This window comes from Myodes glareolus, chromosome 22, assembly GCF_982192425.1.
Source record: "Myodes glareolus chromosome 22, mMyoGla1.1, whole genome shotgun sequence".
Classification (NCBI taxonomy): Eukaryota; Metazoa; Chordata; class Mammalia; order Rodentia; family Cricetidae; genus Myodes; species Myodes glareolus.
The window spans coordinates 17,173,589-17,200,378 of record NC_142047.1 but is presented as its reverse complement, the minus strand read 5'-3'; the positions used below and the strand labels follow the sequence as shown (position 1 = coordinate 17,200,378).

The 26,790-nt window shown below is 41.8% G+C and overlaps 1 protein-coding gene across 2 annotated transcripts; it reads right to left on the bottom strand.

The window, feature by feature from the left end:
- Positions 1-3,842: 3,842 nt before the first annotated feature.
- Cnep1r1 (CTD nuclear envelope phosphatase 1 regulatory subunit 1) lies at positions 3,843-19,205 on the bottom strand. Of its 2 annotated transcripts, XM_048428547.3 has the most exons (6): positions 19,081-19,205; positions 18,167-18,238; positions 12,032-12,105; positions 6,991-7,100; positions 6,416-6,470; positions 3,843-5,158 (listed from the first exon to the last, which is right to left on the bottom strand). In XM_048428547.3, exons 1-6 carry the CDS (start codon positions 19,103-19,105, stop codon positions 5,117-5,119), a joined length of 378 nt encoding a protein of 125 aa, XP_048284504.1. In that variant the 5' UTR covers positions 19,106-19,205; the 3' UTR covers positions 3,843-5,116. The 2 variants fall into 2 exon arrangements, with proteins under 2 accessions (XP_048284504.1, XP_048284505.1); XM_048428548.3 differs by lacking the exon at positions 18,167-18,238 and having other exon boundaries at positions 19,081-19,199.
- Positions 19,206-26,790: the final 7,585 nt, after the last annotated feature.

The window sequence follows — 26,790 nt, the reverse complement described above, 5'->3', positions numbered from 1 at the left end:
GGGCGGGGTCACCCCTGACAGGGGGTGGAGCACTGACTTTTCCTGGGAATGTTAACACACCTACTCCACCGGCTCCAAGGCTTCTAATCCAACTGTTCCAAAGACCCGTTCTATCTCAGTGTAACCCAGTTACAAAGAGGGGACTGTCTACCAAAAAGGATAACATTTCTTACTATGCCATGTTTAGGATATAATCACATAAGTGAAGCTCCCGGATGGAAGCTCAAGCCTCTCAACCTGTAGGTGCAAAGAACCCATGGAGCTACCAAATATATATCTTATTTCCTTGATCTCTTATCTGGACACAAACTTCCTGCCATACCCGTAGTCCAAAGTAGTCTTCACTTGTCCCGATCATGTGGTCTCTCCATGTCCACCCAATGACCTTTTCGAAATATTCTTCCATGGTTATTATATTCATTGTCCTTCTCAAAACTTCTCAGTGGCTTCTCTTCCTCGGGAGAGTTTTCAAAAATTTCGGCTAGGCTGACGAATCTCACTTCACTCCTGTGTCCTGCTCCCTTTAATAATGTTCTTTAGGGCCCAGGGTTTTACATAAGCCTCTTTTCCCAACCTCCTGAATTAGTGAACACAAGAGAATTTTTTTTCTTTTTTTTTCTTTTTTTTTTTTTTTTTTTTTGGTTTGAGACAGGGTTTCTCTGTGTTGCCCTGGCTGTCCTGGAACTCACTCTGTAGACCAGGCTGACCTCAAAGTCAGAGAGATCCACCTACCTCTACCTCTACCTCCTGAGTTCAGGGGTTTAAAGTGAGCCCTCATGTCTGATTAAGAGGCATTTCTTTATGGGTACCTCTTCTGACTTCAGTCAGAGATAGTTCTATCTTGAGACACACCTGTTCTTTTGCTTCATAGCACAATTAAGAATTGCCATCAAAGCTGGGCGGTGATGGCGCACACCTTTAATCCCAGCACTCAGGAAGTAGAGGCAGGTGGATGTCTGTGAGTTCGAGGCCAGCCTGGTCTACAGAATGAGTTCCAGCACAGGCTCCAAAGCTACACAGAGAAACCCTGTCTCAAAGAAACAAACAAAAAAGTCACCTTCTGTTTCTACATGTAGTGGCACAACTGTTGTCTTCCGAGAAGGACAGTCACATCTAGTGAGGACACGATGCCCATTCCCACACATCACTGTCCTCCCAACACTAACTGACTAACCGCCACCCGGCTAAAATAAAAAATTAAACCACCACACCTTTAATCCCAGCACTTGGGAGGCAGAGGCAGGTGGATCTCTGTGAGTTCGAGGCCAGTCTGGTCTACAGAGAAAGTTCCAGAACAGGCTCCAAAGCTACAGAGAAACCCTGTCTCAAAAAAAACTAAATAAATGAAAATAAAAAATTAAATTTAAAAAATGTGTTGTTTTACTATAGGTAGGGATGTATTCTGGAAACAGATTTTTTTAAGTTTTTTTTAATGGTTTATTTAACTTTATTTTATGTGCATTGGTGTGAAGGTGTCAAATCGCCTGCAACTGGATTTTCAGACAGTTGTGAGCTGCCATGTGGGTGCTGGGAATTGAACCCGGGTCCTCTGGAAGAGCAGTCAGTGCTCTTAACCACTGAGCCATCTCCCAACCCCCTGGAAACAGATTTTTTGTTTTTTCAAGACAAGCCTGTATTGGCAGTGCCGTGATCGTCTGGAGTAAATCTCAAGAAGTCTGCTCTCCCTACGTGCTCGTGCCCTCCGGCTCATGTTGCCTTACATTGTATGATTAGCCAATTACCAAAGAGCTCCAATGCCAGTAGTCAGCCAGGCAGTCCTCTGCTTCTAGATTCGCCACTAAGAGGTATGAGAGGTTTCTCCATTTACAAAGACTGGGAGTTTTTGAAATAGCAAAGGAGTGACAACCATTTTAATTATTTCAAAAGGGATAATTACTTTCAAAAGGAAAGCTGAATGTTGACTACCTTCCGAGTAAGGTCTGGGACTAGCCAGACTTTATTCTCAGACTTTGCTGGGGCAGGTGTGGTGGTTATGTGAATGTTGCCAGCTCTGAAAAGGTTGATGTTGAACAGGCTGTTGCCCATTCAATTCCACTTCACTCATTCACAAGCAAAGTCTTTCTGTTCATGTAAAAGTGCTCGTTTCTTATGCTAGGCACTGCTTAGGGAGCTAGAAATAGCAGTTCTACCCTGGTCCTGACTTTAACAAAGTCATTGTAGTAGTACACACCTTTAATTCCAGCACTCAGGAGGCAAAGTTCCAGGACAGCCCATCTACAGTGAGTTTCAGGACAGCCAAGGCTACATAGAGAAACCCTATCTTGAAAAACAAAACAGAAGGGAAGCGGAAGAAAGAGAAGGAGAAAGGGGAGGGAAGAGAAGAGAAGGGAGGGAAGGAGAAAGCAAGGAAAGAGTGGGAAAAAGATAGGGAGGGAGGGAAGGGAAGGGAGGAAAGAAGGAAGGAAGAAAGAAAAAGAATAATCATCCTGCCCAGGTGATGGTGGCACACTCCTTTAAACCCAGCACTTGGGAGGCAGAAGCAGGTGGATGTCTGTGAGTTTGAGTTTGAGGCCAACCTGATCTACAAGAGCTAGTTCCAGGACAGGCTTCAGAGAAACCCTATCTCGAAAAAGAAAAAAAAAAAAAAATTCCTGTCTGGAGGAAAAGCGGCACAGCCTTTAATCCCAGCACTTGGGAGGCAGAGGCAGGTGGATCTCTGAATTCAAGGCCAGCCTGGTCTACAGAGTGAGTTCCAGGATAGCCAGAGCTACATAATGGGACCCTGCCTCATAAAAACTGTGGGGACGGTAACTATCCTGAGGCTAGAGAGATGGTTCAGCACTCTTGGAGAGGACACAGATTCAATTCCCACCACCTACATGGTGGCTCATAACCATATGCAACTCCAGTCCCAGGAAATCTGACATCCTCTTTTGGATTCTGTGGGCACCAGATAGATACACATGTGGTATACACAGAGGCAAAACATAAATACCTAAAGAATTGCAAATAATTATTGCAAACAGAGCAGCACACCCTTTAAACTCAGCACTGGGTGGGTGGTGGTGGTGGAGGGGGATGACATCCCTGTAATCATCCTAAATCAGAAACTTAGACACTGAAGGATGGCCTGAGCCCAGGAATTCAAGATTGACTTTGGAAACAGTGAGGCCTGGTCTCAAAATGAACATCTACAGTACAAAACAAGACACAAGAATGAATAGAAACATAGAAAAGAGGGAAGCACAAACCTCTGGTACTGTAGCAGGAGCCGGAGGGCTCCAAGCACACGTTTATTTATACAGGCAGAGATAGCTCTTCTAGGAGCCAGGTTCTTATCAAACACTCAAACTTCCCTGTCCCCAGTACTAAGGGTCTTAAATTTTCAGCTTTACACTCTTGAAGGAAATTCCCAACCTAGGCCTGTAAGAGCAACATGACATAACCTGCGTCTCCTTAGTAAAAGCCAAGCAATGTTAGACCAGGATGAATAAGACATGAAGAAGGTTAATGGTCTAGAATAGCACTGGCAACTATGTTTGGTCTACAGGACAGAGTTACAGTAAGATAGCTAGGAGCTAGAGATGGTTCAGCGGGTAAGAGCAGTAAGAGCACTGGCTGCTTTTAAAGAGGTTGAGGTTCAATTCCCAGTCCCCACATGGTGGTTCATCACCATCTGTAACTCCAGTTCCACTGTTTCTGATGCACAAGCACAAGGCATGTAAGTGGTGCTCAGACATACATGAAGGCAGAACACTCATACACATAAAAAGAAAAGTAAAATTTCTTATCTGGAATTAGCTTGTATCTAATATACAGAATACATTTACATATTTTTTAGTTGCAGACACAATAAACCAAATAAAAACTCTAATCACTGGTTATATATAAAATATTTATTTTTTGCACATATTTACCTACAGAATTTACAGAAAATAAAACAATGCAGAACATATAGAATACCCTCTTAGAGAATTCTTAGAAGCAGAGGGTTTTATTGCTGCAATTCAAAGAATACAATTTATTGAAAGGAAAGTCAAGATGAACAAGTGTTAGTTAAATGGCAGCTTTAATTCAATGGTTTTGCCCTATTATTCAAATTTAGTTTCATATTGGATGAAATTTAAAATATTGCTCATGAAATAATTTAACCTTTTCAAAATCTTCTAATAAACAGGTAAAAAGGCACCACTAGTCCGTTAAGTATTTACAGCAATCCCACAGTTTCGTTTCAAGGGCTACCGTAGGACACGAAGCTGTTGCGCATACACAGTATATCATCATGACTCTCCAGCAGTGAGGACTGCAGGTTCTGGCTTGTGGTGTGGTTCCGGTGTTACTGGTGATGGACTGGGCCCATCAGCTACACCAGGACAGTACTGGTCTAACACGTCTACCTCAGCATAAAATCCAGTCACCTAAAATAACGACTGTCAAATTCCCAGGCAACACATAATTTAACTTGTACATTCAGAAGACTTTGGGGGTGTTTTTTAAAATTCTTTTTTAAAAAAGTAATTTAGCGTTAAATGAGAACTATTTACTGAAAAATATAATAATAGTTGCCAGAATTCAGTATTGGGCTTAACAAAAATTGTTGAAACATATTAAATTTCAACATAATGGAGATGAGGTTTTCTCAGTCTAAGTGGAGCCTGGTATTTCCTGCAGCACAATGGAAGGAGGCGCTGAGAATGAAAGGCACACATAGTAGCCAGGTTTAAAGAGCCATGGAGATGTCAAGCAGATGGTTTCTGAAATACTGATGCAGGAGAGCAAAGTCCAAACATTTTCCTCTTGGTTTAACATTGGCATTGATTTGCTATTTACAGTAGTTTGCAAAAATACATTATAAAAACTGAATGAGGTTTGGTTTCTAAGTTTAACTTAGTAACACGCACACTCCATCTGCAGAACTCTCTGCAGGAGCTGAAGGGCTGAAGTGGCACTAACACTGAACACAGGTACCCAGAGGTGCTGCAGCGCTGAGCTCAGCCATCACCATTGAGATAATCTGGGCAAATATTGCACGCTTCTTGTCAGTTGTTGCTAAACCACCACATATCCAATTCCAAAAGGAATCCTTGATGGCATTTTGCTGTATCACTTATTTGAAGAAAGACTACTTTAGGTTCCCTAACAATAGTGCAGATTGTCATTGAACGTGAGGTCTAGGTTTCAAAATTAGCTTTCCTGTCTGTAAAAAAGGAAAAAAGAAAAAGAAAAAGTCAATTCATAGTTCTATTAAAAACACCAGCAGTTAGTTACAGTCTTTAAAGGGAATTGGACGGCCATGGTTTAGCAGGTAAAGGCACTTGCTGCCTGCCAAGCTTGATAACCCGAGTGTAGCCCCCAGAACCAAATGGCAGCAGCAGAGAACTATTGCACATCTCTCTCTCTCCCACTGGCATATGGCATATGGTGTGTGCATACTTGGGTGCCCATGTGCACAAACACACAGGATCAATCAGTCAATAAAGATGTAAAAACTTTCTGTTAAAGGGTATCTAATGGAGCCAGTGAGATGGCTCAGTGGGGAAAGGCTCATGCTGACAGGTCTGACAAAATCAGTTCAGCTCCCAGGACCCAAAGTGGAGGGAGAAAAAGGATTCATGGGAGTTGTCCTCTCATCTCCCCTGCTTGGATGACATAGTAAATTCCAGGCCAGCCTGTCTCAAAATTAAAAATAATAATAATAAATAAAATAAGAAAGATTCAATTGTCAACCCCACCAATTTGTTTGGTACCACTGACTACAGCCCTGGCTGGTTTAGAACTTGCTATGCAAACCAGGCTGGTCTCTTCCTCTTGAGTGCAGGGGTTAAGGGTGTGTGCCAACAAGTCTAAGAGATTTCAGGATTTCAGATATAATCTTGTTTTGTTACGATAAGGAATTGCTATGGAGTCCAGGCTGGCCTTCACCCCTTTACTGTGTTTTGTTTTTTGGTGGTGGTGGTGGGTTTTTGTTTTGTTTTTAGACAGTATTTTTATCTTCAGGCTAGTCTCAAATTTGTATACAGCTAAGGGAGAGCCTTAAACTTTGATTTTCCTGATTCCACCTCCCAAGTGCTGGGATCACAGGTTTAAACCATGCCTGATTTCACGTGGTGTTAGAGATCAAACCCAAGGCTTTACACGTGTTAAACAAGCACTCAGTTACAACCCCCGACTGAGCTACACCCCAGACCTTGCTTCACACTCTTCTCTTGCCTCAGCTCCCTTGTACCAAGATTACAGGTGTATGCCACCAAGCCTGACCCACAGGACCCAAAGGTCTGTTTTCCTAAAACTAAACAGATCCACTAAGCATTTTTGTTATTTTGAAACAGGGTCTCACTATGTAGATTAGGGTGGCCTTGAATTTGAAGTAATCCTCTTGCCTCCCAAGGGCAGAGATTATAGAAGTCAACAACCATACCTGGCTACAGGTATATTCTAATGAAAAAATACTTACATCATCACAAGACATATTGTATTCCGCTAGTATCGTTCGGCATCGAGCAGCTATACTGAATCATTGTGGTCAAAGGAAAATTGCCAATGCGAAGCAAGCATCTGTTACGGTTTAGACATGAAATATTGCCCCCAAGGGCTCATGTGCTAAAGGCTAGGTTGACGTAAAGGCTAAAGGCTAGCCATTGGCATGTTGAGGTAACTGAATAACAAAGGGACAAACTTCCTCAATAGATAAATCCACCTATGATTTCATAGCTAAGGGGCGTGGAGCCTAGTCAGAGATGTAGGTCACCAAAGGGGGTGACTTTGAAAGGCATATTTTGTTACTGAACCTTCACTGTGTCTGGCCACCATGAGGTGAGTGGGTTTGTTTTACCCCACGCTTCTTGCCATGATGTACTACTGTCTTACCATGGCCAAAACGCAATAGAGCTAACCAAGCAGGGACTGGGCCCTCCGAAATCATGAGCCATGACAAATCTCACGTATTTTGTCTCGGGGTTGGAATGTGATTAACAAGGCTTCTAACAAGCTTAGTTCAAAGAACAAAATTAAACTCCAGGTAAAGGATACATTGATGGTGCAACTACTCTTTTGTGTATGCCAGCAAAGAACAAGCCTATTAGAGTTATACAGCTAATTGTGAAAAATGGATGATTCCATAAGGATGTGAAGAAGGACACCTGTAAGAGAAAAGGGTGAGATTAAGAATCTTAGGGCCCTACACAGAAATGCACAATGTTTTATCACCTCAACTACAAGGGTGTGAAGACTTCCAACAACTCTGCTTCTTCTTATTGCTGTGCTATGATAAGAGAACACTGCTTTATCTTCTTTGTATGGCAAGATTGCACAGCACTGTCATCCACGCCAAACTCTAGGCCATTTCAAATTCATTCCTATAATCAGAAAACCACCTGACCAAAAAACTCCTCAACTTTCTGTTCAGTGAAGGAACATTAGGTCTTTAGTGTCTTCTTCCCCCGAGCCCCCGACAGAGGTTTTTTGTTTAGTCCTGGCTGTCCTGAAACTCTCTGTAGACCAGGCTGGCCTTGAACTCAGAGGTACTCCTGCCTCTGCCTCCTGATTGAGTGCTGGGATTAAAAGCAGTGCCACCCCAGCCCTGCTGGAGGCCTTTAGTCTCAATGAAAACACAGATTAAACCTGATTTAATTACTTCCCTGTCAAAAAGCTTCAAAGCTGGGAACAGTGTTGGTAACGAAACTACCTAATTTCAAGGCTCAGGAGGTAGAGGCAAGTGGATCTCGTGAGTTCAAGGCCAGCCTGGGCTAATAGCTGCGTAGTGAGACTTTGTCTCAAAAAATTAAAACCAACAAAAGCTACCTTAAGAGAGTGAGGCCAGCTCTGTCATTCATAACAAAGTCCCAGACTAATCTTCATCTCCTGTCCCACCCTCCACACTATGCTAACTTCAATATTAGCTTAATTTCTACAATGCCTTCATTACCTTTGTTTGAAATGAATAAATAATGATTATTTGAATTTTTGGTTTTTTTAAAATATTTATTATGTATACAATATTCTGTCTGTGTGTATGCCAGCAGGCCAGAAGAGGGCACCAGATCTCATTACAGATGGTTGTGAGCCACTATGTGGCCGCTGGGAATTGAACTCAGGACCTTTGGAAGAGGAGGCAATGCTCTTAACTGCTGAGCCATCTCTCCAGCCTGTTTTTTTGTTGTTTTTTTTTTGTTTTTTTTTTTTGAGACAGGGTTTCTCTGCAGCTTTGGTGCCTGCCCTGGAACTAGCTCTTGTAGACCAGTCTGACCTTGAACTCACAGAGATCTGCCTGCCTCTGCCTCCCGAGTGCTGGGATTAAAGGTGTGTGCCACCACTGCATCTATTTAATTTTTTTAATTTTGTTTATTTTAATTTAATTAAAATAAATTTAAAAATTTATTTAAAAAATTTTAAATGAAGTTGTTTTAAAGCTTCTTGAAAAATGAAATAAAAAAATATGAAGTAAAAAAAGTTGCTTTTTAAGTTATTAGAATTGTAGTGGTCATGAACAATGAAGCAACAAAAACTGGTTAGTAGGAATCTGTAAAGACCTGGAGAGAAAGAAAGAACTTCATTCAGACCTGGGCATATTAAGACGACTATAAAAAAATCTGGAAATGCACAGCTCTAAGACTATGTAGAGTTACAAGAATCTAGGATACATGAACAAGAGAGGGCACAAAAAGCAGAATGAAAACATAGCAAAGTAAAAAGATAAACATGTAGCCTGTCTAGAAAAAGAAAGTAAACAGATTGGTAAGTACACAGAAAAAACACTGGAGGGAAGCACAGTACTCTCTCCACAGGAGAGACCTCACGGTTTATGATGGAAAGTTACACACACACACACGCACGCATGCACGCACACACGCAAGACAAAGAAATGGACTAGGTATATGATTCAACAAGGACAAATGAAAGAATAATGCTTAAAACACCAGGAGGGAAATATTTCTGAGATGAGGTGATGCTGAAGACAAGCTAAAGTTCTAGAGGACTTCCTTTTCTTTCTGTTTTGGGAAACAGGGTCTTGCTACATAGCCCCTGCTGACCTGATACTTATATTGTAGACATGGCAGCCTAGAACTCACAGCAACTCCTATGCTTCAGCCTCCCAAGTACAGGGAATATAGGCATAAGCCTCCATGCTCGCCTCTGAAGAACTACCGCTTTACAATCTCTGAGCTTTACTGGCCAGCAAGATGGTTAGATAGATAAAGGTACTTGCCACAAAGTCTGATAACCTGAGTTCAATTCCTAGGACCCACATGGTAGAAGAAGAGAGCTAATTCCAAAAGTGTCTTCCGTCTTCCACAAGAGGAGCAAACACACACACACACACACACACACACACACACACACACACACGTAATTTAAGGAAATCTGAGGGTTTTGTTTATTTGTTTGTTTTTTGGAGACAGGGTCTTTCTGTGTAATCTTGGCTGTCCTAGGACTTGCTCTGTAAACCAGGCTGACCTCAAACTCAAGAGACCCTACTGCCTCTGCCTCCCAAGTGCTGGGATTAATGGTGTGGCTGAAAAATCTGAGCTTTGATTCCTACAAGATGGCTATGTGTCTGGACAATGTTAGCACATTTACAGTACTCTGTAAATGTGTGTATGGTCTGTGTGTGCACTCACTTGTTCCTCTACTACCTCCACCCTATTTTTTAGGATAAGGTCTCTCACTGGTTGGCTGAACTGGGATCCTTCTCCGTCACCAGCCCTGCCCTCCCCCAGCTCTGGGGTTGCAGACATGGACTGCCTTGTCTGGCTCGACATGATTGTAGGAGTTATGAACTTGGGTCCTGATGCTTACACAGCAAGCACTGAATCATTTCTCCAGTTTTGATATTTTATAGTCTAAAAGTTGTTTGTTATTTTACTGTTGCTACTTAGCAACCATGTCTCACCATGCAGCCCGGGTTGGCTTCTATCACTCAAATCTCCTGGTTCAGTCTTCCATAATGTCAAGATTACAGGACTGCACCACCACCCCTGGCTTTATGTTCTTACTTTAATTAGGTCAGCTGTATTAGCCTTCTTCCCTCCAGGGCGACAACCAATGACATCTAAACAGCAGTTTCTTCTTTCAGAAGTTTGCAATATCTTTTCACTCCCTGGCTCTGGTATTCGTATCTTCTGCTTCAGACACAATTGCTGGTTAGAACTCTCATCAGGTTTGGGGTTATTAAATACTGAAGTAAAAAGAGCCAACCCTATGGCTAAAAGCTATCTTCTCACCTAATTTAGAAAATTATATTAACTACATAGTTTTGGGCCTATTTCCGATTACATTTAATTCTTCGTTTTATTAAGATCTCAACTAGCTGAAATCAGCTTATATTTTTCTCAATTAGAAGTAGACTCATTTCCCAAGACAGAACTTTTTTAATCTTCTTTTAATCTTTTAATCTTCTTTCTTTTAATCTTTTTTAATCTTCTTGCCAGCCTCCTTCTAACCTCCCCTACAGATACAGGCCCTACCAAGTACAGCCTTCAGATCAGATTTTATAAATGAACTCACAGGAGAGTTTCCTGTCTGCCGCAAAACCCCTTCTATTAACACAAATTCCAACACCAACCTCCCCTGCTTCCTGTCCTTTTCCATCCCCCCTCAGTGAGAGTGGGGGGGGGTTACATCCTAAACAACCCCCTGGTTGTCTGAATTGCCAACCAGATTGATGACAAAAGCCTTATCATTAGGCTTCCCCTTCTGTATAACTTAAAAAGTAGAACATAAATCTACAGATGTAGTCTACTTAATTATAACTACAGCCAAGTGGTGCATACCTTTAATCCTAACACTCAGGAGGTAGAGGCAGGAGGATCACTGTGAGTTCGAGGCCAGCCTGGTCTACACAGAGAGTTGAAGGACAACCAGGGCTGTTACACAGAGAAACATTTTCATTCTCAAAAATGGAAAAAAAAGAGAGCCTGTTTTTAAGAAAATTATAAGACTGAACTTACAGCTGGAAAGAGATGATGAAAGAGAATCCTGAGACTAGCCCAGTGTGTGTGTGGGGGGGGTACCTAGAATCCTGAGACTAGCCCAGTGTGTGTGGGGGGGTGTACCTAGAATCCTAGCATTCGGAAGGCAGAGGCAGAGGCAGGTGGATCTTGAAGTTAGCTTGGTCTATACAGCTACACAGTGATACCTTGCCTTGAAGGAAAAACAATAAACAAAGAAAGAAACAAAAAAACAAAAGAAAGAAAAACCCAGGACTGCAAATTTTCTAATAAAAAAGATTGAGCTTGAAATGAAGGTATTAGAAGAGGTGGAAACTTCAGAAGCATTCCATCAAATAATCCTTCCAGAGCTAACATTATGAAATCTGATATTGCATTTGCTACAGCGAAGCTTGTGCACAGTGCCCAGCAGGAGGCCTCTCCATATTAAACTCCAAGCAAGAACTATGGAAGGACCAATGCGGAGAAAGCTTTGCTAACTCAAGGAGCTGGCACTCTCTCTTCAATGACAATGAAAACACAGGAATTAATTGTGACTCCGGAGACCAGGTCACCTAGAGATCAACTTCTGACTCAATTCTGTCAATTCGCTGAGCTGTGTGGCCTGGAGATGAGCGACTGGGCCCCTCCCCGATTCTGGGCACTGGTCTAATCTGTTTACCAGGGACATTTGTCTTTGCATCTTTTTCCTGGCATCTCAAATGCTTTATGGGATGCAGAAAGGTATTAATAAATAATTCACTGAATTACAGTATTTAAAATCTGGTACTGAACCAGGTAGTGTGGTGCACACCTTTAATCCCAGCCCTGAGGAGGCAGAGGCAAGTGGATCTCTGTGAGTTCAAGGCCAGCCTGGTCTACAGAACTTGTTCCAGGACAGCCAGGACTACACAGAGAAACTGTCTCAAAATAAACAAACAAAAACAAAAAACAAAAAGAAAGATAACTAACCCATAACAGTCAGCTAGAGCTTTACTTAAGCAAACAATTACCGAGCATGTCATTAATACAAGATTAAAGTCATTAGTAGCAGGCACAGGCAGGTTGGCATCATATTTCATTATTAGCATCATACATCTAGTATCTCATTTAATCTGCTAAAGATTTTAAAACAAAATTTCTACCTTTTGTGTCTCAGGATCTATTAGCCAGTTCCAGGCACCAGTAGCTGTACAGACAGACACCACTATAAGAAGCACTGGTGAAAGATAAACAGAAAATTAGTAAGCAAACACACCCTTCATCCCTTCATGTCTTGATACCCCTTCCATCGGTTCCTGACAGACACAGCCAAAGAATGCAGCACTTGATCAAACAGAGCAATGACCAGGCTCAAGAGTCAGACTTGCCATCTTGAGGAACTCTTTTCAACATTCTGAACCCTGGGAATGGAGGATTACAGCAACTTCTTCTTGGTTAGGATTCATGAAAATGAAGTCTAAAACGTAAAACCAAGAATTTCAAGCTAAGACTCAACATTAAAGAGCTTTCATAGTGGTTTTGCAGATCCTGTAAACTCACACTGAAAAGAGAAAGCCTTCCCGTTTTCTAATGGGAGCACACAAAGGCCCCTTTCTGAGCCACACTGTGGTCCTGTGATTCCTAGCCATGCAGGCTACTGCTGCTGGGTTAAACAAAGGGCAGTGTTGGAATCACTGAGTGTGATGTCACTGTTGAGCAGACCTGTCAGTACTGGTTTTTAAAAGGGGAGTAAAGAAAGGACTTAAAACTGGGCGGGCAGTGGTGGTGCATGCCTTTAACATTAGCACTGGGGAGGCAGAGGCAGGAGGACCTCTGTGAGTTCGAGGCCAACCTGGTCTAAGAATGAGTTCTAGGACAGACTCCAAAGCTACACAGAGAAACCCTGTCTCGAAAAATTAAAGAAAGAAAGGAAGGAAGGAAGGAAGGAAGGAAGGAAGGAAGGACTTAAAGAAATTTCTAAGGCTAGTAGTAGAAACCAGAAAGGGTTGAGTTTTTCCACTAAGGTTTTTTTTTTAAAATTCTACATTTGTTCAGTTGTGTGTATGTATGTATGGTGTGTGTGTATGTACACACGTGCGTGCGCCATGGTGCACATGTGGAGGTCAGAGGTACCTGTGGGAGCTGGTTCTCTCCCTATACCAGATGGCTCCTGGGAATTGAACTCAAGTCATCAAGTTTGGCAGCAATCACTTTTACTTGCCTAGCCATTTGCTAGACACCTCCACCTTTTAAAATCTAAATAAATTATAAATTGAAGACTAGAAGGTATTAATAAAAAAGAACAAAAGGACACTGTGACTAAGCAAATGCTGTGGGACAATGGTCTGTACCATCACTTGTACCATTTTTAATAAAATGCTGACTGGCCAGTAGCCAGGCAGAAAGTACAGGCAGGGTGACGGCGACCAGGAAGGAAGTAGAAGCATGACAACAAGAATTATGTGAAGAGGAAAGTTTCAGCCTACAGTTGTGACCCAGATGCAGAGGAAGCAAGATGTGTCTGCCTCGTCAAAAAAGGTACCAAGACACGTGGCTAACACAAACAAGAATTATGGGCTAATATAAATTATAAGAATTAGTTAATAAAAAGAGCCTGAGACGCTGGGCCAATCAGTTTATGATTAATGTAGACCTCTGTGGGATTTCTTTGGGACTGAATGGTTGACGGCTGTGGGACCAGACAGAACAGAAACCTCAGTCAACAGGCAAATGTTCTGGAAATGAAGACAGTCACAGTGGATAGACTTACAAATGGGAAAACCAAATTTCAAAAAACAAAAACATAGCAAAATTGTAATCATCTGGAATTTCCATTGATAGATGTAATAAAAAAAATCATTTTATGGGCCTGGAGAGATGGGTCAGAGGAGGTTAAGAACACTGGCTGCTCTTTTAGAGGTTCTGAGTTCAATTTCCAGCAAAAACATTGTGACTCACAAACATCTGTAATGAGATCTGGTGCCCTCTTCTGGCAGAAAACTGTATACATAATAAACAAATAATCTTTTTCTTCTTTCTTTCTTTCTTTTTTTTTTTTTTTGGTACACACACACAGGGTTTCTCTGTGGCTTTGAAGCCAGCCCTGGAACTAGCTCTTATAGACCAGGCTGGCCTTGAACTGGCAGAGATCTGCCTGCCTCTGTCTCCTGAGTGCTGGGATTAAAGGTACGCGCTACCACCGCCTGGCTAAACAAATAATCTTTAAAAATCATTTTAGGTAAAAATCATTTTAGGTATCAGTAATAGAATCAAAACAATTTTCTGAGCTAAGAACAAATTAAACTCAATTCCTTACTCTGTATTTCCAGAAAGAAATATATTACGCTGGTACTTTCATTAAAAAATGACATAAAACCAAAACCAAAATATTAGAAAGGATTTCATATATATGTCTTTATTTGATTGGTATATTAACCAAGCTGACGGCATTTGCATGAAGTAGATGAAAAGCAAAGTGTGTAAATCCTATGGCATTTTAAAAGCTAGGGCAGTACTACACACACTTTAAAAGGTTTTTCCAGCAAATGTTTGGTAGCAATTTCTTCGTAAACAAGAACAAGAATAAGAAAATCACTACTTGTGTATCCAACCAATCAAAACTTACAGAACAGCTTCACAAAGACAACTAGTAAAAATCCTTAAAAAGTCCTGAGCCCTGTGGGTCTGGAGAGATGGCTCAGCAGTTGAGAGCAATGACTGCTCTTCCAGAGATCCTGAGTTCAATTCCCAGCAATTACATGGTGACTTGCAATCAACGCAACCATCTATGAAGAGATTTGGCGCCCTCTTACCGCACAGGGCAGACATGCAGGCAAAATGCTGTGTACAAAATAAAATCAACAAAAAGTTCTGACTCCTGACTTTAATAGTGCTCCTTTGGTCCTGCAGCCTGAGTCAAACCTTAAAATAAGATAAGTCTGCAGGCCTGGGATGGCTCAGTAGATAAAAGAGCACACGCTACTCCTAAAGAAGACTGGAGTTTGTTCAGCTCTCAGAACACGAGGCTAACAACTGTCCTTAACTAAAATTCTAGGAGGCCGAGTAACCTATGCTGCCCTCCTTGGGGCCAGGGCATGGTGTGTATACATACATGCAGGCAAAATTTTCATACACGTTAAGAGAAAAATAGTAACTAAATCTTCAAAAAATACAAATGCCAACCAGGTTCGATTCCCAGCACCCACACTGTGGCTCACTGCCTCCTCAGATACCAGGCATGCATGTGATACAAAGATGTTTATGCAGGCAAAATACTCATAATAGAAACCTAAAAAAAAATTATCAAAAATATAAAAATAAAAAAACCTATGTCTTTGCATTATCTATGTGGTTCAGTCATAGAGAGCATGTCCAGCAAATGTAAGGCCCTGGATCTGCAACCCAGCACTGAAAAATAGGTTGAGTCCTGACTGTACTTCTAGGCTGACACTAAATCCCAGAGTCCAGCTTCCCAGAACTAGTGCACAGCTGAGTGGTATACACATCTGTGGTACCAACAACGGGAAGCAGAAGTAGGAGAGTCACTTGAGCCTAGTAATTGGAGGCCAGCCTGAGCAAGACAGCAAGATCCCATATCCAAAAAGATAAGGAATGGAGGGAGGAGGGGGAAAAAAGACAATTTGTCTCAATATAGATGAGCAGAACATTCTCTTGGCTATATCAATGCTTTTATATCTGATCACATTTCCCACTCTGCCCCTTCCTTGGAGCAATAACTAGAACTCATTCAAATGATACATTGTAGCCTTCACAATACTTAGGAATAGGCAGTAGTAAGGTAAAAGTCTTTTCTGGGTCAGGCTCCAAAGTATACCATTAGGCTGTATCAAACATCAACTAAGGAGGTCATCAAGATGGCTCATCTGACAACAGGGCTTGCCATCAAGTCTTGTGACCTGAGTTCAATTCCCAGGACCCACAAGGTGGCTGGGGAAAACTGTCCCCCACAAGTTGTCCTCTGACCTCAACATGGGCTGTGGCATGTTAGTGAACCTTCATGCAAGGACACATTACAACAATATAAGTAATATAATATTTTTTTAAAATATATTAAAAGAAATATAACCTTTGCTTTTTAAATATCTACGTAATTCTATATGTATGTACCTGAGTGTATATATGTACACCATATGTATGCAAAGCCTGCATAGGTCAGAGGATTGTGAGTCACCATGTTGGTGCTCAGAACCAAACTCAGGTCTTCTACTGAGCCATCTCTTCAGCCCTGTTTTAACCTTATAGGTGGGTTATAACTGAATAACTTCTTTTTAAAGTAAGAGCTTTGTATATGCTAAGCATATGGTCTACCAGAGTCATCCTCAAGTCAAAATATGATTTTTCTTTTTCTGAAAAAGATTTATTATATTAAATTATGTCTCCTTGTGTGTGTGTGTGTGTATCCATATAGGCTTGTGCACATGTCTGCAGAATATAAAAGAGGGTGTCGGATCCCTGGGACTGGAGTTTCAGACGGCTGACATGAGCCCTGGGAACGGAATTTGAGTCCTCTACAAGATCAGGTGCACTCTCAATCACCAGCTCCAAAATGATTTTTCTTAACAAAATTGTATTCAATAGCTTGTAGGTGAAATGTGTTTTGCTGGGGTTTTGTTTTGTTTTGTTTTGCTTTTTCCTTCAAGACGGTAACTCACTCTGTAGACCAGGCTGGTCTTGAACTCAGAGATGTGCCTGCCTCTGCCTCCAGAGTACTGGGACTCAAGGCATTCACCACCAACACCTAGCTGTATAACTTCTTGTATGAGACAGAGTAGCTCACTGAGTCTGGAGTTCACTGGCTACTAAAATTTCTATTGAGTATATTTCATCAGTTATAACATTTAATAAAAAACACGTATCTTGGGCTGGAGAGGTGGCTCAGCAGTTAAAAGCATCGGCTGCTTTTCCAGAAGTTCTGGGTTCAATTCCCAGCACCCACATGATAACTATCAACCCTCTGTAACTCCAGCCCTAGAGATCTAGTGCCCTTTTCTGGCCTCTATGGACATTGCACACACATAGTAACACAGATATACACGCAGGCAAAAAAGAAAACACTTATACGCATAAAAACATGATTTTTTTTTTTTTTTTTGGCTAGACAGACAGTTCAGCAGTGAAGAGCACTTTCTGTTCTCACAGAGAACCCGGGTTCAGTCCCTAGCACCCACACAGTGGCTTACAATCACTAGAGACTCCAGTTCCAGGATATATGGTACCCTCTTCTGGACTCTGCAGGTACCAGGCATGCACACACATATATGCAGACAAAACACTAATATATTTAAAATTTTTAAAAATATGTATTTTCATAGAAAAATAAAAATTCAGCCAGGCAGTGGTGGCACACACCTTTAATTCCAGTACTTGGGAAGCAAAGGTAGGGGGATCTCTGTGAGTTCAAGGCAGCCTGAACTACAAAGCAAGTTCCAGGACAACCAGGTTGTTACACAGAGAAACCCTGTCTCAGTTCCCTACTCCCCCCACCAAAAAAAGGGATGGAGAGATGGCTCATAGATTAAAAGCACTGGCTGCTCTTCCAGAGGTCCTGAGTTCAATTCCCAGCACCCACATGGTGGCTCACAATCATCTATAATAAGATCTGGTGCCCTCTTCTGGCATGTGTATACATAATAAATAAATCTTATTAAAAAAAAAAAAAAGGCTGGGCGGTGGTGGTGCATGCCTTTAATCCCAGCACTTGGGAGGTAGAGGTAGGAGGATAGGAGGATCTCTGTGAGTCTGAGACCAACCAGGTCTACAGAACAAGTTCCAGGACAGGCTCCAAAGCTACATAGAAACCTTGTCTCTGAAAAAGAGAAAGAAAAGAAAGAAAGAATAGAACAGAATAGAATAGGTTAAAAAAAATTAACCATATAAAATAGTCTGTCCTTTTAGTGTAGCCAGTTATAATTTTTTTCTTTAAAAAATCATTTATTGTGTGTGTGTATATGCATGACATGTACAGGCATGAATGCATGTGGAGGTCAGAAAACTCTGTGGAGTCCATCCTCTCTTTCACCATTTAAATGGCTTCTGAGGCTGAAACTGAGATCTAAACTCTACTGCATGCACCCAGGCCATCTTGCTAGTCCATTATTTTCTTTTCTTAAGCATTTCTTTGTTATACATTGACAGTGTTAAGTAGCATATTTAAAAGTTGTCTAAACACAGAAATCTGATAGCTGAGTAAGCCTTTATTAGTCCCAAGTATGAAATAAATTAGTAATAAAGTTATCAGCGGCACCTCCTTTTCCCCTAGAAAGCATTTGGCAACTTACTTCTCCAGCGTCCAGTGGCCGGTTGCAAGCAATGAATATACTCAGTAAGTCTTCTTTCGAAAGCCTTGAGATCTAGGCAAAGAGAGTTCAGTTCTCTACCTACGCTTTTCAGTTTGAACTTATTAAAATGAAATTTTAGGTCGATAACGGCTACAGGCCTTACACATCCAATCCCATATGTCATGCACTCTTTGCTTATGATGACAGTTTTACGTACACAACAAAAACATCACTTTGCTTTCATTCCAGTTTCTGGAAACCAGTTGGTCTACATTTAGAAGCTTGAAAAATAGTATAAGGAAGACCAGCCGGAGCCAAAAGCTGGAATCGAGGAGCAGCAAATAAAAGGAGCAAAATCCAGCTGAATTCTGATTCTGTGCAACCACGAACTTTCTGTTGAAACATCAAAACCCATGAGGGTTGCAATTATCCGATTCAGGCCCTAGCTCTCATCACTAATTGATGGCTCTGTAGTATGGGCTTACTAGACTTCCGTAGACAGATAACGGTCGTACAAAGACACTCCCTTCCCTCCTCGGAATGAGTGACCGGTGATCGTCCCGGCAGCAGCGAGCACCTACGCCTTGGGCTGTGACAGGGCGCACCTCTGAATGAAGTGGGGTGCTATTTCCACAGTGGAGTTTTTGCAAAACTTTGGAAGGCCAAGAGCACTCCGAAACCCCGGCAGTTACCGGAAGCCAAGGAAGAAATTCGGGTTACGGCTCGTGGGGTTGTCAGACAAAAAGAAAATGAATCCGCACTCGACAACCACACGCAAGGGCTCGTCAATGAGAAGGGCCCCCCGCCCGAGCGGGAAGGAGGTGGCACCCCTCCGCGGCCGTGCGCCCCGAGTCCCCGGCACGCCGCCCTCGCGGCCCCGTCCGCCTCGGGACTGGGCGGGCGACACACTCTACCTTCCGCCTGTTCCAGCGAGTTCATGTCGGGCGGCAGCTCCGGTCACCGCCGCGGCCAGGTCCGCATCGCAGCCCTCCGTCTCCGCCCGGCAGGCAGCACCAACTCCCACCTCTAACCGCTCCTCTCAGCCCCTCCCCTTCGCACCGCCCCTCTTCTAGAAACGCTGAGTTTATTGGGTATCTTTGGCAGACCACTTAACTAAAGTAGTTTTCTATTGGCTCATTTCAGCAAACGCCTTCGGGACCTAGCGTTAGACGTTCAGTGGGAAGGGCCAAGAATAGCAGGCAGCCAGGCAGATATAGCCATGGCGCCGCCTGCTGCCTCGGGGAGGAACTGCATCCTGGACAAACGTACTTCATTTTTACGCATTCCCTTGGTTTCTTTCTGAGTTCTTTCAGTCTCTAAACAGTGATTGAGAGCCCACTATCTTCTGGGCAATATTCTGGTCGCTAAGGAGAGATCAACAAGCTGTCCTTGCCCTCAAGGAACTAAGGAGAAACTAAAATAATGTTCAGCGGTCAGTAACTAGAAGCCCTTAAAATAGATTTCCTTGAGTAATGGTACCTGTTTCTTAGAAAGCCAACTCCTTAGAGGATTTCTGTCTTGGTTATTTTCTTCTCATGCAATCCGATATTCATAAGTAATAAAGAATGCAAAGCATAACAAAAATATGTACAGGGTTAGCAAAATGGATATTTGATTATAATGTCCTGTTTATTTCCTAGTGGTCTTTGATTCATTCAAGAAGTATTTATTGCATGACTCTCTAAACATTGTATTTATCTAAGATACAATTACGCCGGTGGTAGATAAGATTGCAGCCGTCAAGGTGAAAGGTTGCAGGGAGCAATAAGCATGCAAATAAGCGATTGATTTTGGATAAGAGGAGTTCTGTGGAGAAAACAGATAATAAATAATGGAACCGAAGGGAGCTTATTGCAAGTGTTGCAAGGACATTTGAGCTGTGGGCCCCAAGATGACAGAAAAGATCAGGCCTGAGCAGATCTGAGCGACACTGCCCGGTTTCCCCAATTGATCTATTGTGTATTTTACCTCCCATGCCACCTGTTTGCTCCTGGCTGCTTCGCTCTCTAGACCCCCCTACCACAGCAGCACTTTCTGAAGTTTTCCACGTATGGAGCCTTCTCGGAACCAAATCCTTTCGATGCATTGTGTCATTTAAACTTTTAAGGTGATTTGTTGGTTTGTAAGGTCGCGTTTTTTCTAGACTAAGCTGGCCGGGAACTTGCTGCACAGCCCAGAGTGGCTCCAGACTTGTAGTCCCGCCTGCTTAGGAGTTAGTTTCAGGTGCTGGGGCTTCAGGTGTGGGTCACATGCCTGGCATCCAGGTGTGTTTTCAATGTTGTGGCTCAAACCTAGGAGGGAGTTGTAAAATACAGTTAATGGATCATAACCGTTTTTGTTTTGTTTTGTTGTTTTGAGATAGGATCTCTACATAGTTCCAGCTGTCCTGGAACTCATTCTGTAAACCAAGCTGGGCTTGAACTCACAGAGCTCTGCCTGCCTCTGCAGGGATTAAAGACATGCACCACTACACCCTGGCCTGTAACCATTATTTTTGAAAATGAAGGCACCTGAGTGCAGTGGCACACGTATTTAATCCCAGCACTTGGGGGTTAGCAACAGATCGATCTCTGTGAATGAGGCAGAGGCAGACAGAGCTACTCAGAGAGGAGCTCCAAGCTACCAAGACAGCATAGTGAGACTCTGTCTTAAGCCAAATAAACAAAAAGCTGCATCTCTGGAAATAAGGAAGAATTTTTGTTTCACAGGTTTTTTGTTTCAGAGGGGTGTGTGTGTGTGCCTATAGTATGTTCTTATCAAAATGCAAAGCATTCATACCTGACTCAGGATCCAGTAAGAAAAAGATTTGAAGCTGTACGAGTTATCAAGGCAGCTGTTCAGAGGTCAATTGTACAACTGAGAAGGTTAAAAATGTGTTTGTGAAAATCTTGCATTAATGCTGGGTGGTGGTGGTGCATGCCTTTAATCCCAGCACTCGGGAGGCAGGGGCTGGCAGATCTCAGTGAGTTCAAGTCCAGCATAGTCTACAAAGCAAGTTCCAGGACAGTCAGGGCTACACAGAGAAATCTTTTTAAAATAAAAATTAAATATGAATATATATATAACATAAAAACAGTTTTTAAAAACTTGTATTAATAACAATAACCCAAGTGTAAACTTTACTTCAACCTACCTTCTTCCTCTTCCTCCTGTCTTTTTTTTTTTTTTTAAAGGAAGGAAGGTTTTATTTTGGCTCACAATTTTCAAATGTTAAAAATTTTATTTTATTTTATATGTATGGGTGTTTTGCCTGTGTGTATGTCATGGACCACTTGTATGCCTAGTGCCAGAAGGGGCCAAAGAGTTGTCAAATGGCCTGGAGCTAGAGCTACAGGTGGTTGCGAGCTGTAGTTTGGGTGCTGGGAATCAAACCTGAGTTTTCTACAAGAGCATCCAGTGGCTTTAACCCGTGAGTCATCACAATTTTTTAAAGAGTTTTAAAATGCATTCATGCGATTGGGTCTTTCTGTGACTTGTGCATAGGTGCCAGAGGAGCGCAAGGACAGATTCAGATCTGCTGGAACTGACCTTGCAGAGTTCTGAGCTGCTGCACAGATTCTGGGAACTGAATTCGGGTCCTCTGCAAGAGTTCTGAGTGCTCTTAGCCTCTGAGTCATTAGTTTAAACCGTAAGGGTAAACCATTCGTCGTGACAAAGGAGGCATGGCGCCGGCACCCGAGGCAGCCAGTGAAAGAGAATCGTGTGGTTAGTTGCAGTGAGGCATGCTGGTGTTCGCATGCTTCTTTGACTTCAGTCTTCCGTTTCTGCATCTCCAAGTCTAACTCATCACAGTTTGTTTTGACACCCAGGAGTACCTAAAGAATGGCTATTTATGAGAGTGACACTCTCCTGGGGAAGGGAGGACAATTGTCTACTCACCCCAGAAAAGGACCTGATCAAAGGGCAAGGCAAGGTTAACTTGGGAGTCTGACTTGGTGAACCAGTGAACTCATGGGGGTACTCGCAGGAGTATACCTGGGGGTACTCTCTGGAGTATAGGCGGGAGTACTCACAGGAGCATAGGCGGGGGTACTCACAGGAGTATAGCTGGGGGTACTCACAGGAGTATAGCTGGGGATACTCACAGGAGTATAGGCAGGGGTACTCACAGAAGTATAGCTGGGGGTACTCACAGGAGTATAGGCAAGGGTGCTCACAGAAGTATAGGCAGGGGTACTCACAGGAGTATAGCTGGGGGTACTCACAGGAGTATAGGCAAGGGTACTCACAGGAGTAGAGCTGGGGGTACTCCCAGGAGTGTGGATGTCTGTTGTGGGTATGTACATGAATGTAGGCACACTCAGAGACCAAATCCTCCTGTGGTAAGTGCCCCAGTTGGTGCTGAGAACTGAACTCAAGTCCTCTGAGAGAACAGTATACTCTCTTAACTGCCGAGCAGGTCTCCAGTCCCAGCTCTGGTGAGTTGGAAAAACTGGATCCAACTGTCTCTTGTCTCCACAAAATATACCTCAATGCTAAACACATCCACAAACTGAGAGCCCAAGGAAAGAAAGACAGTCCATTAAGCTGATGTAGATATTCTTTTTATTTTGTTTTGTTTTTTGTTTGTTTGTTTGTTTGTTTGTTTTTTGAGACAGGATTTCTCTCTGTAGCCCTGTTTGAAAAACCCTGCCTCAACAAAACCAAGGAAAAAAAAAGAAATGAAATGAAATAAAAGGAAAAAAGGACAACAATTTACACCAAATGTTGCTAGAACGTAGGGAAAGAAATATGTGTGTCTCTGTGTTGGTATGTGGACTGTGTCCTGGTGCCCTGGAGGCCAGAGTGTCCAGTTCACTTAGAGTTAGAGTCATAGGTGTTTGCTAGTCACCTGACATGGGTGCTAGGATCCTCAGTCCTCTGTAAGAACACTGAACTGTCTTTCCAACCCCGGGGGAGGAATCTTTAATTATTGACTGTGGGAATGTAAGCTGGTATGGCCACTATGAAAATCCATGTAAAAATTACTCAAAGCCTTGTGACGGAGCTGCTATATGATCCAGCTCTGCCAGCTTTGAGTGTATACCTGAAGGGCTCTGAGTCAGGAAGCCATGGAGATACTTGTGCACCCATATTTATTACTGCATTGTTCACAAGAGCCAAGGAATAGAGCCAGCTTAGAACTCTATCAACAGATTAATGGGTAAAGAAAATATGGTGCACAATGTAATTTCATGTAAGTGTACAATTTTATTTTGGTGTACAAAAGAGTTCCACAATAGCCCAGAATGGAGTATAACAAAGGTTTATTTATTTGATGATAAATTCACAGAAAGGGTAATGATCTGCATTCCTCTGCATGCAATGGAACCTGGAACCAAATCCAGCAGCCAAGAGGCCCACACAATCTTTTTAGCTGCATTTACAGTGCATGAGACCATTCCCAAAGTGGGCCGGTATCTTAAAGGCTATTGACTGAAGTAGTTCCCACAGCACCTCCCCCCTTTTGTCTAATTAAGAGAATTCTAAATCTAATATAAAACTATATACAGTAAGAACAAATATCAAGTATTGTTCAGGGAAAAGAAGAGGCAAAAACATACATAAAAATTAGAATTACAACCAGCATGAACAACATCAAACAAGAAACATATGCTAAATGTTTTAATAGTTATCCTATTCTAAGGTCTCTAAGTCTTATATTAAAAACGGTTTGGCTAAGTCATGAGAGGAAAGTAACTATGACTAATCTAGTCTTTAACCCTATCTTAGACCTGAGAAGGTAAATAATATGACTTGAGTAAACAGGAAGCACAATCAAGCAACTTCCAAAGGGTGCAAGAAATGACAGAGAGAGTTGGCAACCTGGGTAATCACCCAAAGTCTCATTTGTAATATTGGGTCAACCAACTTTGTCTAAAGCCTAGAATAACTGACAGACCTTTTTCAGAGGCAGGAAATTTTGAAAGAAAAAAAAAGTTTTACCCTGTCTTGGCAAGGTTTGGCAGTCTTTTTTCTTGTATCCTGCTTGTCCAGTCTAGATACCTTGCATTTTGTCAGTGGACAAGGCAGGGGAGTTTTTGCCCAAAGGCAAGTTTTGCCAAGAAGAATAAAAGCTCGCCAGGTGGTGGTGGCACACGCCTTTAATCCCAGCACTCGGGAGGCAGAGGCAGGCAGATCTCTGTGAGTTTGAGGCCACCCTGGTTTACAAGAGCTAGTTCCAGGATAGCTCCAAAGCTACAGAGAAACCCTGTCTTGATAAACAAAGCAAAACAAACAAACAAAAAAGAATAAAAGCTCCAAGTGGACTGCCTTCAGTGCCCAACATTCTCTCGGGAATAGATCAGTGCTTCTAGGAGCAATCATGTCTCACGTCAACAGAATCCTAAATTATTTAAATGCCATATTCTACAGTTCTTTGAAGTGGTTGAAGATTACCTATCTATGCAGAATACAATTTCTATGCATCTAAAGAATCTGATTAGTCTATAAGTATGACAAATATGAATGACTGTTGACCTGTAATTCTTAATACCTGTATAGCTTAAAGACTAAGGCTTCCTTTTAAAAAATTAAACAATCTTTAAACAAATGTGCAGCAAATGAGGACAATGACCTCAAAATGTAAACAATATAAAAATATCTTGATCAGAGGTAGAAATATATAGTACAGTGTGATAAATATATCCTAAAATTGCATCAATATACAAAATATCTTAAGTAGAGGTAGAAACATGCTTGCATATAATATGACAAAATAACTTGTGTAGATGCACAAATATTGTAAACAGAAATAGGAGCATATTCAATATAACAAATATAATTTGAATTTGTATCAATATACAAGAATCTATACTAGTGTAAATTGTTTATAAATAATAGCTCACAAGTAATCTCGCTATTACTCACTATTATTAGTGTGAGTAAGCTCACACTAATCTACCTATTATCCAATCCCACCCATTCTCCCCTGCCTTTTTTTTTCTTCAAGAGAGATCCCTGAGCCTACTTCATTTCCACCTCCAACTTAAACCACTTATAACCCCCAACCCTTTACCAATCCCTAATAATGTCCCTAGCCCTGAGGACAAATTTTGTTGGGAGAGGTGACATCATTTCAGAAATGAATTTGTAGATTAATGAGTTCATTATCCCCCACACTTCCTCTTATCCTCCTCCTCTCCTCCCCTCCTTCCCTCCATGTGTATCAGATCAGTTGGTTCTACCATCAACACATCAAAAGTCCAGTCACTTCTCACCACCTCCATCACTGCTACTGTGCTCCCTGGCTTTGTAGACTCCATCACAACAAGGATTCCCTGCTTCCCTGCTTTTTTTTTAAATTTATTTATCCAGGTATTCAAGATGTCGAAGCGAGGATGTGGTGGGTCCTCTGGAGCAAAATTCTGGATATCCCAACATAGAAAAATTTTTGAGCAATCAGGAACTCTTGTGTGGCAGGTTGATCTAAAAGGTGTGTATTGTTGACTGTGACCACAATATCCTTTCCTTTCCAAACAGCAGGATGTACAATTGGTGGATCAGGAACATAGGCCCAGTAGGTCTCACTCTGGCTTTTCTGGATGATCATCAGCAACATCAGGACCAGTATATATCTGCTCTATACACTGTACCAACTGAGCTTCCACTTCAACCTGTGAAAAAATACAAACATGCCCTCTCCCCTTACCAAAACAAGGTCGGGACCTCTTTATAAACCAGCAGATGGAGCTTCCCGTTAGACCTGAGTGAATTATGTGGTAGTGCTTTCATGCAAAATCTATTCATGGAAGATTGCTCACAGACATTCACATTTTAAAAATTTTAAATTTCAAAATAAAACACATATATGGTGACTACCCGAACTCCTCCTTTTTATTCTATTTTTAACTGAGTCTTAAGACTCCCTGAGTCCTTTTAAAATTCCTTTTCCCTGCATAGTACATCATCTCAAATCCCTGAGATGAATTTGTTTCAGAGACTGATATTGAGGTTTTAGCATTATTAGTTTAATGGCACCCAGATAGGAATTATTATTTATTAAAAGCATCATTTAAAAAAAAAAAGCATCAATGCATCAATGACCAAAGTCCCTGTGATGACTGTCAGAGAAATTCCCTTTTTACTTAACATTCTGGGGGGCGGGAAACAGGAACAATGTAGTCATTTTTGTAATTAACTCCTGCTGACCTTAGGACGTTGTTCTCAGGGCCCTGGAAGGCTAGAATGTTAGTCAAAGGCAATGAGGGAACTTAGCAGGATCTGGTTCATTGACAAGCTGAAAAGACAGCAATCACATTGGCTAGATTGGTCCACATCAGGTTTCAGCAAGTTCAGGACTCAAAGTCATTTGGAGCAGGTTGTTAGCAGCAATTGATACTTGAATGTGTTTGTCCTCCAAGTGGGAACCTGGTGAGACCGATACAAACTGGGAACAGAAGTTAAATTTATGGACTCATTTAAAAATTGTAAACTCATAGTCTCAATAATTAAGGAAGGGGAAGAGTCCCAAGACCAGAAGAGAGAAAAAAATACAATCCTTTTACTTTGTGAGAAGTGGATCTAAGTTTTATAATTCTCTCCATTTTCTGAAGTTTGTATGAATCTCCATTTTATTAAAAAAAAGCATAAAAGTTTTAGATATATTAGCATTATCAATCTGTACTGAAATCCGTATTGTAGAA

Bases quoted from the DNA above. Each gene is read 5' to 3' on its own strand.
- Cnep1r1 (XM_048428547.3), bottom strand. From the start codon at position 19,105: ATGAACTCGCTGGAACAGGCGGAAG. The intron at 18,239-19,080 runs GTAGAGTGTGTC...CTCTTTGCCTAG, and splicing joins CTCGCTGGAACAGGCGGAAG to ATCTCAAGGCTTTCGAAAGA. The intron at 6,471-6,990 runs GTATCCTTTACC...ACAATGATTCAG, and splicing joins AGAGTAGTTGCACCATCAAT to TATAGCTGCTCGATGCCGAA.